This window comes from Colletotrichum navitas, assembly GCF_030913465.1.
Source record: "Colletotrichum navitas strain CBS 125086 chromosome Unknown LY79scaffold_263, whole genome shotgun sequence".
Taxonomy (NCBI): Eukaryota; Fungi; Ascomycota; class Sordariomycetes; order Glomerellales; family Glomerellaceae; genus Colletotrichum; species Colletotrichum navitas.
In genome coordinates this window covers 9,875-26,003 of record NW_026850809.1, presented here as the reverse complement: position 1 = coordinate 26,003, position 16,129 = coordinate 9,875, and the positions used below count along the sequence as shown (strand labels likewise).

The window sequence follows — 16,129 nt, the reverse complement described above, 5'->3', positions numbered from 1 at the left end:
GATCGATCACATAACCGCCGGAATGACTTCTGTGCTTGCCATGCTCGACAGCCCTGTCCCACGCGCAAACGTTGATCTGATATCCATAAGCCAAGGTGGTTTGCTCTCAGCGCCGACGTGGAGAAGTCTTCTATCTCTAATTGTCCGGGATATGCTGGGCCAGCCTCTTAACATAACCAAGGGCCTAGGCGACCTCAAGTTGGCTCTCAAAGACGCCATATCGCTGCGGCTCTTCTGCGTGGGGCCTTCGGTTCATATCCCGACCATGTGTGCGTATTTGGAGTTTGATTGCGACAAGATTTGAGCGTTGAGAAGGAAACCCAAGTCACCATATCCAAATGCTCCGGAATCAGGGCAAATCTCGGAAGAAGTAGCCGTCGTTAACAAGGACGAAAGCGAATCATTGGATACGTTGACCAACATCTCGGCTCAAACGGCCCGGATGCCGAGTCCCACGATATCAAAAGCAAGAAGCACAACAACACTCACCGGCTGCGACGAGGTGGCCACCAAACCATCGGTTGTAAGCCCCGGGGTTACTACCGGTGGTCCAAAGGCCAACATTGTCCTCTTGCACGGCCGCAAAGCATCGGGACCCACGCCACTCTTCCTATTCCCAGACATCACTGGCGGCGCATTAAACTACATGTTCCTGCAGCCGCTTCCCGATGACCGGGCTCTGTATGTTCTGGAATCTCCGTACCTTGATAGCGGCGAAAGCTTCACATGTGGAGTCGAAAAGGTCTCAGCACTTTTCAAGCAGGCAATAGTCGACGCGCATCCCGCAGGCAACTTCTTCCTGGCGGGGTATTCGGTCGGCGCCGTGTACGCATACGAAACGGCGAGGCAGTTGATCGCCGAGGGACACAGCGTGCAAGGACTGCTTCTGTTTGATATGGCGGTTCCGCTACTACGTCCCAACCCGGACGTGCTGCCAGCCATCAAGCTGCTTTTCTCCCCGCCCATGCTGAAATCCAGCATTTCGGCCAACCCGGCGGTTCAACGCAGCCAGGAAGCTCACATGGCGCACATGGTGCGCAGTGTTGCCGAATACGACCCGCTTCCCATGCCGTCAGATCGCCGTCCGAGCCGCGTCTGGCTACTATGGTGTAGCCGTAGCGTTATAGAGCGGCTCGGCGATGACGACTGCAAGTATCTGGGCCAGAGCGGCTTTGTTATGGAGCAGGTGCCTGGGTTCTTGGAGAGCCCAGCTATTGGTCCGCTAGCTTGGATCACAGCGCCAGGAAAGCCGCCAGGGCCGAATGGCTGGGATAGGCTTGTCGGTGGTCAAGTGAAGTGTGATTCGATTGATGCTGATCATTTTAGTATGCTTGTCACGCCTGATGTCGCCAAGTTCCAGAAGGCGATCCAGGATGGTTTGGTATACTGCAGTGGTGTTTGATCCGTGTTAAATGTACAAAAGATAGAGTGCGGCGCCAGATTGTTATCATCATTGCAACATTTCTTCCCTTATGGACTAGGGTCTCTATTTCACAATTTGTCCCTATTAAACTGGTGGGCCAGATTGCTTATGTTTGGATCACTGTTGCTCGTTAAATCCGCTTTTGTTGAATCGTAGGATTTTAATGGTATATTGGTTGGTTATGACGTGATGATGTACGCGTACAAATCTATCCTTCGCGAGGGAATCACCTAGCAAAGGTATCCCTTTGTGACGAAACCACGGCGAATCCCTGACTTATTATTAGTGTAATGCACGGCAAAAGTAGAATAGATCCGCGGTCGTATAGATTGCTTATATACTCGCTGTAGGATTATACTTTATCTATTAGTTTCTCTTGAACAAACTAGTAATTAATAGTACTAATAGGGATATTATAGGCAGGCTAGAGTAACTTAATGTAATATAAAGTAAAAGTTTTAATAATAATACGCCTGTAATAACATCTTTATACTAAGGGGTAGGACAACTATGTCACAGGACAATGTGGCCAACCTTTGGATCTACTTCTTGGCCTTGCCAGTGGATCCATCGGTCAGGCCGATATCCTGCCGACAGCTGGTGCCCCACTGGGCCCCACCTGTCGCCAGTCTATAAGACCAGCCGTTGCCAGCCGTAGCTCTAGCTCTTAGTTAGTCATTAAATCTATTACCTATTTAACTATGTTAAGTAGTAGTATAACCACTAGTTATAATACTATAGGTAATTAACCCTTTGCTACTATTAAATTTATAATAAGAGGTAAATATACTAAATTACTATTAAGAGCTATTTAATTAGTTATCTTAAAGGTAACTAATTAATTAAAGGTATTTACTTTACTAGCCTAGCTACTAATATACGCTTACTAGTAGATTTTTTTACTACTATTAGCCTACGCTAGACTAACCTATCTAGCTAGATCTACTATACCTCTAGCTACTAACACTAATACTACTATTATTAACCTTTACTTTAATAACTTTACTTTTCTTACTCTCTTTATACTCTTTTACTTCTATTACTTCCTTTGTTTTCTTGTTAAGGTTACTACTACTAAAGCTACTATTAATTAAAGCCCTTAAATAATAATAATAATAAAGTTACTAGCTAAAGCCCTACTATAAATATAGTACTAGATTTCTCTTAAGATTTACACTTTTTACTATATATATACTAATAACTATAGCTAATAATATTATTATTAACTTTACTATTAAGACTTTATATCTTAAAATACTCTTTTTACTACTTACTAGACTACTAGCCCCTATTACTTTTACTTTTAAAGACCTTATTACCTTTATTAACTTTACTTTTACTACTATTAATAATAATAGTCTTATTACTACCTTTAACACTTTTATTACTAACTATCTTATTACTAATAAGTAAATAGTCTATATTACTAGTAGTACTAACCTTTTTTACTACTATAAGATTTAATACTACTATTAATACCTTTTACTAAAGGATAATACTAATATAAAACTATAAGGATATACTTTACTACTAGTATAAATAAGTAATAGATATATAAAACCTTTAGCTAGTAGTAAGATACTTAAAGCTACTACTACTAATACTATTACTAATATATACTTAACTAACGTCTACCTAGTAGGCCTAATACTACTATAAGTTATATACCTAGCTATACCTTTAAAAGCTATATTAACTACACCTTAGATTTAGAGGAGGTTATTTAGCTAGAGGTAAACCTATCTATTAGTGCCTTTAAGAACAAAAGGAGAAAATCTAGTCCCTTTAGTAATAAGTCTACTAGCTACTACTGTACCTACTACCTTATAAAGCTACCTAGTACTATAGTTAAGATACTTTAGATAAAGATAATAAGAACAAAGATAATAAAGATAATAATATTAGTTATACTATAGAAATAGGTCTCTAGGATAATAATAATAGATCTATTTATATAAGGGATTATTACTATAACTTTAATAAATCTAATAGCTAACTAGTATATTAGAGGTATTATAGTACTAAGTAGAGAAGTCTACAAATAGGTAGTTAGGGTTAATTATAACTATTTTCTAATCTACCTTCTCCTAATTCTCCTGTTCTATAAACTCTACTTTTATATAACCCTTAGATAATAGTTTTCCTAGTTATAGCCCTATAGCTAGTAGTCCCCTAGTGCCTCTACCTTTAGCACTTAATATAATCTTCCCCCTTAAGGTCCTGTCCTTAGGACCTTAAGTAGTACTCTAGTAGGCCCCTAGGGCTCTACTGCTAGCTAGTATCTTAGAGGCGTCTAGGAAACCTTTAGGCTTAGTAGGTTACTAGGTAAATAGCTATCTCTTAGCTAGCTAATTACCTTTAACTTTACCTTTATAGCTATTATAGTCTAACTAGGCTAAGACTATTACTTTCCTAGGTTATAGTTATTTTAGCTAGTTATAAGCCTTTTACCTAACTAGCCTTACTAGAGTTACTTACTTTATAATAAGAACCTTATCTACTATAATACTTTATTACCTTTTATCTTTTAACTATAATACCTCTTAGGTACTATATACCTTTAGTAGGCCTTTATTATATAGTTACTTTTTTATTACTTTTATTTCTTATAGCCTAGCCTAAGTTATACTACTTTATAATAAAAGAAAGCTTTATTTACCTTTTAGTAGCTATACTAGTAACCTTAGGTTTTATTTTTTTTTTTCTTTTTACTATTTTTTTTTACTTTATAGCTTAAGATACTATTATAACTTACTTATTATTTTACTTAGCCTAATTAGTAACCTTTTTAGCTTACTTTTCTTTTAATTTTTTTACCTTTAATTTTTTTCTTTTTTTTTTTTAATAGCCTTACTTTATTATTATTTTTTATTTTTTTTATTTTACTACTATACTACTATTACTACTACTACCTAGTAGTAATAGTAATAATAATAGTACTAGTATTAGTACTAGCTTTTTACTACTACTATATCTTTCTTTATTTTACTAATACTTTTACTAATAATACTACTACTACTACTACTAGCCTTACTACTACTAGTCTTACTAACTAAGGTAGTTTTACTAGCCTCCTAGTGCTTTTTTACTTTATTACCTTTTACTCCTTACGCCTATTAAAGAAGATAAGCTTGTCTATAATATACCTATAACTACTATATTTACTAGATAACTAACTAGTGTCTAGTATATTAGGCACTATACTACTACTTTTCTTACTATATAAAGACTACTATATACCTTTTTACACCTAGTGCCTCTTAGTGTCCCCTTTAGTACTTTAGCTAATATATCTTAGCTACTAGTAATAAGTATACTTATTATACTACTATATATAGTAAGCCTTATATCTTAGTATATTTACTTTTACTTTTACTGTCCTTATAACTTCTAGTAGCTACTAACTCTTAAATAGGCTACTTATACTACTACTATAGCTAGTATTAAGCTATACTACCTCTTTAAGGCTATAAACTATTTACTAAGCCTACCTACGTCTACTATAGTATTACTATACGTTTACTTTCTCTAGTGCCCCTCTAGTAACCCTTTATACTAACGTTAGCCTAAGACAAGATTAATAAGCCTAGGTTATAGCTAAGAAGGCGCTTTAGCGCTAGGTTAACTTAGCTAAGGCCCTAATACTAAGCGTAAGACTAAGGCTAAAGAAAAGAAGTAACTTCTTTACTAGTGCTATATTATAGCCTTTAAGACTACTACTAACTTCTTTTACTACTAGGTTAAGCTAGCTAAGTCTATACTTTATACTACTAAGGTTACTACTATAGCCCTTAAGGCCTAGACTATTACCTTTTAAGAGTAGACTACTATTATTATAGCCTAGACTACTCTCTTTTTAAAGTAGTCCTAGACCTACTCTTAGGTTATAAGTGTTTTTTTCTAATGTCTACCTAGTGCTCCCTTAGTACCCTTTATACTAGTTACTAACTTCTTTTTAGTATACTAGTAAGCTTAAATCTAAGGCTAGTAAAGATAAAAGTAGTACCTTTATATTTTATATCTTCTGCTATAATAATAATAATAATAATAATAAGAATATTAGTAATAGTAATTTAGAGGATAATAAGTAGGTAGTAAGTAGGCTTTACTACTATTACCTTTAGTGCCCCTTTAGCTTTTCTTTAGTCTATTTTCTTTTACTTATTATACTTTTTAGATACCTAGCTCTTAGGCTACCTATATTCTTTAGCCTTAGTACTATAATAATTAAATCTTTAATCTAGCTGTCTTTAGGCTAATTTTTACCTTACTTAGCTATACTTTTATTCTCTCTTAGTAACCTTTACTTATAGTTATATTATAATCCTTTTATAATATTCCTCTAGGGTTCCTAAGAGTTTTCTTTTTACTATACTTTTTTACTTAATAAGGTACTACTAATTTTACTATAGCCTCTTATAGACTATAATTTAATTTACTTTATATATGTTTTTTTCTCTTTCTTTAATTAGTATTAGTTAAGGCTCTACTAGTAATCTCTAGAACTTTTCTAGCTATAATAAAGAGAAGATATTATAGATCCTATATCTAGTACTTACGTTTATTTTATAGGCTTTACCCTTATTAACTACCTACTTTACTATAAAAGGGCTAAGGTACTTGTCTAATAGCTTCTTAGATAGTCTCTTTTACTTAATAAACTTAGCTAACAGAAGGACCTTTTCTTTAACTTTAAAGTTTATATTAGACCTTTTAGCGTTATACTACTTCTTATAGGCCTAATTAACTACCTTTAATATCTACTAATTATAGTTCTTTAGCTTTATAGTTACTTTACCTTCTTATAGGCCCTAGGGACCTCTGTTAGTTTTACCTCTACTAAGTATATATTATATATACTCTATAGTATATAGCCTATTAGCGCCTCTACTAGTATAACCCTAGTTATACTATACTATAAGCTATTATAAATAAATTTAGCTATAGGTAGCTATTTTACTTAGTTATTTTACTTAATATTATAAAAGGCTTAGAGGTAGTATTTAATATTTTAGTTTTACTTTTTATTTATTTATTAGTTTAGGGTAATAGGCTATACTAAGCTTCTATTTAATAGCTAGCTAGTAATATACTACTGCCTAAAAGTAACTTATAAACAAGGACCTATAATTTAATACTATTAAGGTTAGAAGTCTAAAATAAAGGAATACTTTATCTACTAAGAGGGTTACTAGCTAATCTACTATTAAGGTTTCTTAGTAGGCAAGTAAATAGTATACTTTATAAGCTTATTAACTATAACTAAGATACTATTATATACTTTACTATTAAATCCCTTTAACTTTAGTAGCTTAGTAATAAAGTCTATAGTAACCTACTCCTATAGTTAGTTAAGTAGTAGAAGAAAAGCTAGTTTCTTGTAAAGTAGATAGTGCTTTAGCTTTATATATTAGCAAGTAGTATATATATTAATGTACTTCTTAATGTCTTTTTTTATTAATTTCTAGAAGAATATTTATCTTATATATTTTATTATTTAGGTTACCTTTAGGTACCTTCTTAATAGTTTATTATAAAACACTATAAGTAGCCTTATCTTTATTATATATCCTTCTAGTACTATAAGCCTACCCTAGTATTAAAGTAACTTATTTTCCCCTTTAGCCTAGTAACTTCTTAGTTATTACTACTCTTTAGACTAAATCTACTTGTCCTTTAGTTATACTATAGTAACTTCTTCTTCTAGGGTAGTAGTAAGTTTTTCTAGGGCTACTATATCTTAACCTAGTAGTCTACTATACCTAATTACTACTACTCTTCTTTTAAACTTACTAAAGAAGTTCTCTAAGAATATACTTTATGCTTTTTTTTTTTTCTTTTTACTAAGCTAGTAGTTTAGCCTTTATAAAAGCCTATCTACTATATTATTTTTACTTAGGTAATATTTAATCTTAAAATTAAATAATAAAAGGTCTTATAGTAACCTAGCTTAGTAGCTATTAAGTTATAGCTTAGCTACTAAGTAGTAGTACCCTAGGTAGTCTATTAGAAATATAATATAGTACTAGGTGTATAAGAGATAGTGCCTTTAATATATAGCTACTTCTTAAATTATAAGTAACTTAGCCTTTAGTGCTCTATAGTATAGCTTTACCCTCTAGAGTTTCTATAATATATAAGCTATAGGGCACTAGGCTTTGATATAAAGCTAGCTTAGTATTACCCCTATTATAAAGTTAAATATATTTATTTTAACTTAAATAAGTAATATAAGGTTAAAATACTATAAGATAAAGGTATAGGTAAATATAGTATAGATCTTATAGAAGGCTTCCTTAGCTTCTTTATAATTACCTACTTCTCTACTGCCTTAGTAGATAATTAGTTAATAAGAGGGGAATATACCTTAGAATAGTTCTTAATAAACTACCTATAAAAATTTATAAACCTTAGGAAGGTCTATATCTCCTATACGCTAGTAGGCAGTAGCTACTAAGTAATTACCTTTACTTTCTTTTGTTCTATTAAAATACCTTTATTAAATACTATAAAACCTAAGAAGCTAATAGACTTAGTGTAAAAAGAGCACTTCTTAGGGTTAGTATATAGCCTTATAGCGTTTAACTAGCTTAGTACTGTTTTTACTGTCTTTATATAGCTCTCCTTGTCCTCTATAAAGATTAGGATGTTATCTAAATAAATAATATAGATAATATTTACTAGACCTACTAAAGTATTATTAATATAGGATTAGAATATTATAGGTATATTAACTAGCCTAAAAAGTATAACTTAATACTTATAGTGTCTATAGTAGGTATAAAAGGCTGTTTTCTATTTATCTCTACTATAGATCTTTACCTAGTAGTATATATTCTTAAGGTCTAGCTTTATAAATTATATTACTTTTACTAAATAGTCTAGGATTTCTTTTATTAAGGGTAATAGTACTTAGTTCTTAATAGTAATCTTATTAAGCCTACAGTAGTTAACGCAGAGGTAGAGCTTACCCCTTTTCTTAGGTATAAACAGGATTAGTGCCTCTACTAGTAACTTTAAAGGCTATATTTAGCCTTTAGCTAGGGATTTATTAATATACTTCCTTAGCTTCTTTAGCTTTTTTTCTACTAGTAGGTAGATAAAGCTAAACAGTAGTACTATACCTAGTTCTAATTCTATTATATATATCTATATATTATCTTCTACTAGCCTTACTACTAGGTCTATATTAAATATATAGGCCTATTCTTTATATTCCTTTAGTATTATAGCCTTTATATTACTAGCCTTATTAGCCCTTTTACCTTTCTTTAGTATATAAGTAAGTATCTCTAGTGCCTTCTCTAGTGTCTTATACCCTAGGTATTAAATTATAGGGGGGTCTACAAGGACTACTTTAGTATCCTTTAAGGCCCTTCTAACTGCCTTTTAGCCTTATATAAGTTAGATATAGTCTTTATCTAGTAGATAGGTCTAGCTAATTATTTTCTACTTAAGGTTAGGCTTTACTACTTGCTCCTAGGGGATCTTTAGGATAGTATTATATCCTTCTATATTACTTACTTATAGGGTATAGCTTTATATCCTTAATATTTTAATATTATCTTTTACTTTTAACACTATTTTTTCTAAACTATAGTCTAGGGCCTTACTTTCCTATATACTTTATAGTAGTAGTCCCTCTCTATAGACTACTAGTAGCCTCTTTATATATAATATCCTCTAGTGTATAAGGTTTTTGTCTACCCCTAGGTTAATTAACGCCCTCTTTTTTCTCTATATACTGCCTATCTTAGTATAAAAGTCTACCTTAAATTAGTAGTATAGCTTTTTCTCCTAAGGTAATTAGATAGTATTAACCTTTATTACCTCTGTTATATACTATCTACCTAAGTGTTTAGGCTAACTATACCTATAGTACTTTTCCTTAGTATAGCTAGCTAATAGATACCTTAGCTTACTATAGTTAAAGTAAGTTAAGGAGTACTATAGCTTAGTTAGGAGTAAGTAGTTACTTTTTTCTTCTTTTACCTTTAGGGCCTCTAGCGTTAGCGTTAATATACTCTAGGTTATTATAGGTGTAGACATAAAGCGTATAGACTAGGGCTTTATTATAAGGACCCTTATATTAAGACTTAGTAGTATAGCTAAGGCCTACTAGTCTCTCTACTCCTAATTCTGCCTTTACTAGTTTACTAGTTTATCTTTAGTATAGGCTTTAGCTAGCGTCTTAGCCTATTATATAGTATTATTAAAGGCTTATTATATCTTTAGTATCCCCTAGGCTAATATATAGCTCTTTAGATTAAGTAGTAACTAGTTAAGTATATAGACTACCTATTACCTTTTAGCTTATAAGTTAAAGTACTTTACTTTAATAGTCTTATACTTATTAATAAATTACTAGTATAACTAGTTAACCTTTTACTTTATATTATTAAGCTTTACTACTATACTAAAGGCCTATATATTAGCGTTAGTAATATTATTCTTTAACTAGGTCTTTATTACTTTCTAGGTTACTTTCTTTATTTAGCTATTATAGTAGGCTTTAATATACCTTTACTACTTATACACTAGGTTACTCTCTAGTGTAAAGCTAGTATACTATACCTTACTTTAGTTATCCTTAAATTCTTTTTTTATAACTTTAAACTATTCTCTTAGCTTAAATAAGAAGTCCTAGAGGTTATTCTATATACTTCCTTTATATTAGATTAAGGGTAACTACTTTAATAATACGTTAATATAGTAGTACTTACACTTTAGCTAGAGAGTAGTAGCTAGGCCTAGTGTATTATATACCTCTTTAATAAAAGCCTTGTCTATTAAAGTTAAAATCTAGTTAACTATCTTTCTCTTTTTAGCTTTTTTACTTACTTCTTTAGGAGGTACTTAAGCTTTTCTTCTGTTATCTCTTTAAGGTTACTCTAGAGCTATTGTTATACTAGTAGGCCCTTGTTCTCTACCTACGCCTAGGTGTTACTACTGTCTAGGGTTAGTTACCTAGAGGTAACGCTTATGCCTTACTAGGCAGTAGCTTAGGTATTAGGGGGTAATATTATAGCTTTAATAGTTAGTACGCCTAGGGATAAGTAAAGATTAAAATATATTAAAGGTGTTATAGTACTAAGTAAAAGAGTCTATAAATAGTGTAGTTAAGGGTTAATTATAACTATTTTCTAATCTACCTTCTCCTAATTCTTTTGTTCTTATAAACTCTGCTTTTATATAACCCTTAGATAATAGTTTTTCTAGTTATAGCCCTATAGCTAGTAGTCCCCTAGTGCCCTCTACCTCTAGCACCTAATATAGTAGCTAATAGCTAGCCTATATTTAGCTAACTTATCTATAGTTAGCTAGTATTTAGCTAACTAGCTTATAGTTAGCTAGTATTTAGCTAACCTATCTATAGTTAGCTAGTATATAACTATTAATACTACTAGCCTATATATATAACTAACTAGCCTATATATTAATAACCTATATATACACTTAGCTAGCTAGCTTATAGTTAGTTAGCCTAAAGTCTATACCTATACTTATATATACCTAGCTAGCTAGCTTATAGCTAGTTAACCTATAGTTAGCTAGCTTATAGTTAGCCTATATATATACCTAACTAACTAGTGTACTAACCTAACTACCTAGCTAGTAATAATAACTAGGATTATAGTAGTAATAATAATAATAGTAACACTATTAGAGATAACACTAATAGATATAGGGACTTTAATAACTATAAAAATAAATATAGTAATAATAAGTATAGTAATAGCTATAGTAATAATAATAACTATAATAAGGACTATTAACTATTAACCCTTAGGTATACTCTTTTTATAATAGCTATAATAGCCTTATAGAAGCCTAAGGTATATAGTTAAACTAGTTAACTACCCTATTAACTTATAATATTTTAAATAATTACTGTATAATAATTATTTCTATTATTAGGGGGGCTAACATAGTTAAATAGGTAATAAATTTAATAACTAACTAAGAGCTAGAGCTATAGCTAGTAATAGCTAGTCTTATAGACTAGCGACAGGTAGGGCCTAGTAGGGCACTAGCTATTAGTAGGATATTAGCCTAACTAATAGATCTATTAGCAAGGCTAAGGAAGTAGATCTAAAGGTTAGCTATATTGTCTTATAACAAGTGCCCCCCTAATAATAGAAATAATTATTATATAGTAATTATTTAATATTACTAGCTAATAGGGCAGTTAACTATATACCTTAGGCTTCTATAAGGCTATTATAGCTATTATAAAAAGGGTATACCTAAGGGTTAATAGTCTTTATTATAGTTATTATTATTACTATAACTATTACTATATCTATTATTACTATATTTATCTCTATAGTTATTAAAGTCCCTATATCTATTAGTGTTATCTTTAATAGTGTTACTATTATTATTACTACTATAGTCCTAGTTATTTTTACTAGCTAGGTAGTTAGGTTAATAGTAGTTAGGTTAATATACTAGTTAGTTAGGTATATACACTAACTAACTATAAGTTAGTTAGCTATAAGTTAGCTAGTAAGGTATATATAAGTATAAGTATAGACTTTAGGCTAGTTAACTATAAGCTAGCTAGCTAAGTGTATATATAGGCTATTAATATATAGGCTAGTTAGTTATATATATAGGCTAGTAGTATTAATAGTTATATACTAGCTAATAGAATACTAGCTAGCTATAGGTAAGTTAGCTAAATACTAGCTAATTATAGGCAAGTTAGCTAAAAGTAGGCTAGCTATTAGCTACTAGCTAGCTATTAGATTTATTAAGGTTATAGTAATAATCCCCTATATAAATAAATCTATTATTATTATCCTAGGGACCTATCTCTATAGTATAACTAGTAGTATTATCTTTTTCCTTATTATCTTTATCTAAGGTATTTTAACTATAGTACTAGGTAGCTTTATAAAGTAGTAGTAGTAGTAGTAGTAGCTAGTAGACTTAGTGTTAAAGGGACTAGATTTTCTCCTCTTGTTCTTAAAGGCGCTAATAGATAGGTTTACCTCCTAGTAGATAACCTCCTCTAAATCTAGGGTGTATTTAATATAGCTTCTAAAGGTATAGCTAGGTATATAACTTAAGGCTATATTAGGCTATTAGTTAGGTGTATACTAGTAATAGTGTTAGTAGTAGTAGCTTTAAGTATTTTACTACTAGCTAAGGGTTTTATATATCTTTTACTTATTTATTTTTCTATTAGACTATATCCTTTTAGTTCTAGATTAGTATTATTCTTTAGGTAAAGGCTTTAATAGTAGTATAAAATTTTATAGCTAAGAAGAAGGTTAGTACTACTAGTAATATAGACTATTTACTTATAAGTAAAGAAAGTAGTAATAAGATAGTTATTATTAATAGTAGTAATAGTAAAGTTAATAATAAAGGTAGTAAAAGCTTTAAAGGTAAAAGTAATAAAGGCTAGTAGTCTAGTAAGTAATAAAAAAAAGTATTTTATAATATAAAGTTTTAATAGTAAAGTTAGTAGTAATATTATTAGCTATAGTTATTAGTATATATATAGTAAAAAAGCGTAGATCTTAAAGGAAATCTAGTACTATACTTATAGTAAGGCTTTAGCTAGTAACTTTATTACTATTATTACTAATATTACTATTTAAGGGCTTTAATTAATAGTAGCTTTAGTAGTAGTAGCCTTAATATCTATAGAAGTAAAATAACTAATATAAAGAAGTATAAAGAAAAGTAAAAAAAGTTAGGTTATTAAATTAAAGGTTAGTAATAGTAGTAACTAGAGGTGTAGTAGATCTAGCTAAATAGGTTAGTCTAGTATAGGCTAGTAGTAGTAAAAAAATCTACTAGTAGGTGTATATTAGTAGCTAGGCTAATAAAGTAAATACTTTTATTTAATTAGTTACTTTTAAGATAACTAATTAAATAGCTCTTAATAGTAATTTAGTGTATTTACTTTTTATTATTATTAATAGTAGTAAAAGGTTAATTACCTATAGTATTATAACTAGTTATACTACTACTTAACATAGTTAAATAGGTAATAGATTTAATAACTAACTAAGAGCTAGAGCTATAGCTAGCAACAGCTAGTCTTATAGACTAGCGACAGGTGGGGCCCAGTGGGGCACCAGCTGTTAGCAGGATATCGGCCTGACCGATGGATCCACCGGCAAGGCCAAGGAAGTGGATCCGAAGGTCGGCTACATTGTCCTGTGACAGGGGCACTTGTCATAGGACAATGTAGCTAACCTTTGGATCCACTTTCTTGGCCTTGCCAGTGGATCCATCGGTCAGGCCGATATCCTGCCAACAGCTGGTGCCCTACTGGGCCCCACCTGTCGCCAGTCTATAAGACCGGCCGTTGCTAGCTGTAGCTCTAGCTCTTAGTTAGTCATTAAATCTATTACCTATTTAACTGTGTTAAACTAGCCATAGATATATTAGTAGGCTATTTATTAAACCTTAGCCTAACTAATATATAAATATTATCTCTTACTAGGCTAGCTAGTCTAGTATATTAAGTTAAACTCTTATAGTTTATATATATCTATATTAAACTATTTCTTCTTTTTATATATATAGTAAATAGTCTACTAAAGTAAGTAGCTTAGTTATTTTCTAAATATTATAGGTAGTTCTACTGTCTATTTATTATACTATTCTTACCTTATTAGTCTTAGTTTTCTATCTAAAGCTATTAAAAAAGGAATCTAGTATAGAGTAAAGATATTAAATAAACACTTAGGTTAAAAAAGAAAAACTATATCTCTTATAAATAATAATAGAATTTAAAATAAAGAGTAAGAGAACTAATTAAATATAAGAAATAAATTAGGTTACTATAATATAATAGATAATAGTTCTTTTATTATTTAATAGAGAATTATTTCTTAGTATATTAGTATTATAATTAGGTATTCTTTAGTAGTATTATCTACTATAGAGACACTAAGGCTTAATACTTAGTTATAGTAATTTAAGTCTTACTAGTCTATTAGTAATCCTACTATTTAAGGTATATAGTAATTAATTATATAACTAATAAAGATTTATAGCTTAAGTATTTAAATATAACTTAAGAATAAATAAAAGCTTCTTATATTAAGATAATATAAAAGTTATAAAGTTAATTACTAAAAAGCTATAGAAGTCTATCCTTAAGTACTTCTAAGTCTATCCTATATATAAGTCCTAATTCCTATTAGTATACTTAAGGCTAATATCTTAATGTTAGTCTTTTATTATAGACTACCTTTAGTATATTAGTCTATATTTTAGGACTACTTATTATTTATTAGTCTTTTTTATTTATATATAACTTATACTATAGTTCTTTTAATCTAAGAGGTAAGTCTAATATATTTTTATATAGTGTGTATATATCCTTAGTAGTAGCTACTAGGCGCCTATAGAGTAACCTTAGCCCTTTTATACTTATTAGGTTATATTAATTAGCTAGTAATTAGCTAGTATTTACCTATATACTCCTAGTTAATCTACTAAGAATTACTAAAGAATTATTTTCCTAATTCTCTAATGATTTCCTTAAAGCTTTATAATAATAGCTAGAAAACTCTTATTAGCTATTTCTTAGAGAATAAGTAAGTAAATATATAATACAAAAGGGTATCTTAATATATATATTTTTTACCTATACTAAAGTGTAATAGTTACTTACTTTAGTAGACTATACCTTAGCTTTACTTTATATTAGCCTCTATATATACTTATTAATAGGGTTTATAGGGGTCTATATATAATAAAATATAACTATACTTTAGACTATAATATTCTTACTATATTTCTTACTATCTTATTAATTCTTTTACTACTCTTCTATTGCCTCTTTTCTAACTGCTTACTACCTTATTTAAAACTTTCTATATTACTTCTTTTTACTCTAAAATCTGCTCTAGATCTTAAATATTTAGAAACGTATATTAAGTTAGATATAGTAAATATCTACTACTATGTATTTTCAAAAGATTTATACTACCCTTCCAGCACTTTAATATCATAGTTTCTTAAAAGTAGTTTCCTCTAGTACTACGAGTTCAGGTCGGATTAGGCGCAAATAGCTCAGATTTTAAGACATAACCTATTGCTAGGAGTGACCTGTTATATAGGAAGGGAGCTCTTAACTACCTTCAAGATACAGCTTAGTAGGCCACTTACCATGTACATACGTTAGCATATTCCATAAAAAGGTTTCAAGGTATAATAAGAAGGTGACTTGTTCGCCTGTGTGACCCGCTGTCTAGTGAACTCTGTTAATCCCTACATATTAACAGGGGTTGCTACGCCGAGCTTTCCGAACTCCGGAGCAGCCTTCCTTGGACGCTAATAATGAGTTCTCCGCCCGGAAATCCGCGCCTAGGATGCTACTACACGCGGGTTCCAAACATTTCCGTCAGTCCTACAAGCAGTAAAAGCTTTACCTCATAGAGCAGCTGCGTCTTTTGCAACCTACGTTGCCATCCATAACTCGCAGGATTAGGCGAAACTTAATTGCGGTCCTGGATTTGCGAGTTCCTTCGATGGCAGATGCAGAGGGGGAGTTTTTTGGGTTGGATTGTCCATTGTTCAAGACTACAACGGTATCCTTATATTATCAATCATATCATCCTGTTCATTCATTCATGTATCAGTCCATTATATGAGCCATACTCACAGCCAGTGCCTTTTCTCTTCCCAAACTACTGTCTACCATCACACCTTGTCCCGCCATCTGCAGACGAG

General features: G+C 31.0%; 1 protein-coding gene across 1 annotated transcript; it reads left to right on the top strand.

Annotated features, from left to right (window-relative positions):
- Positions 1 to 646: 646 nt before the first annotated feature.
- Positions 647 to 1,402, top strand: LY79DRAFT_595451 (Alpha/Beta hydrolase protein; the record flags this gene model as incomplete). Its single annotated transcript, XM_060561779.1, has 1 exon — positions 647 to 1,402. The coding sequence occupies one exon, from the start codon at positions 647 to 649 to the stop codon at positions 1,400 to 1,402; it is 756 nt and encodes a 251-aa protein (XP_060406769.1).
- Positions 1,403 to 16,129: the final 14,727 nt, after the last annotated feature.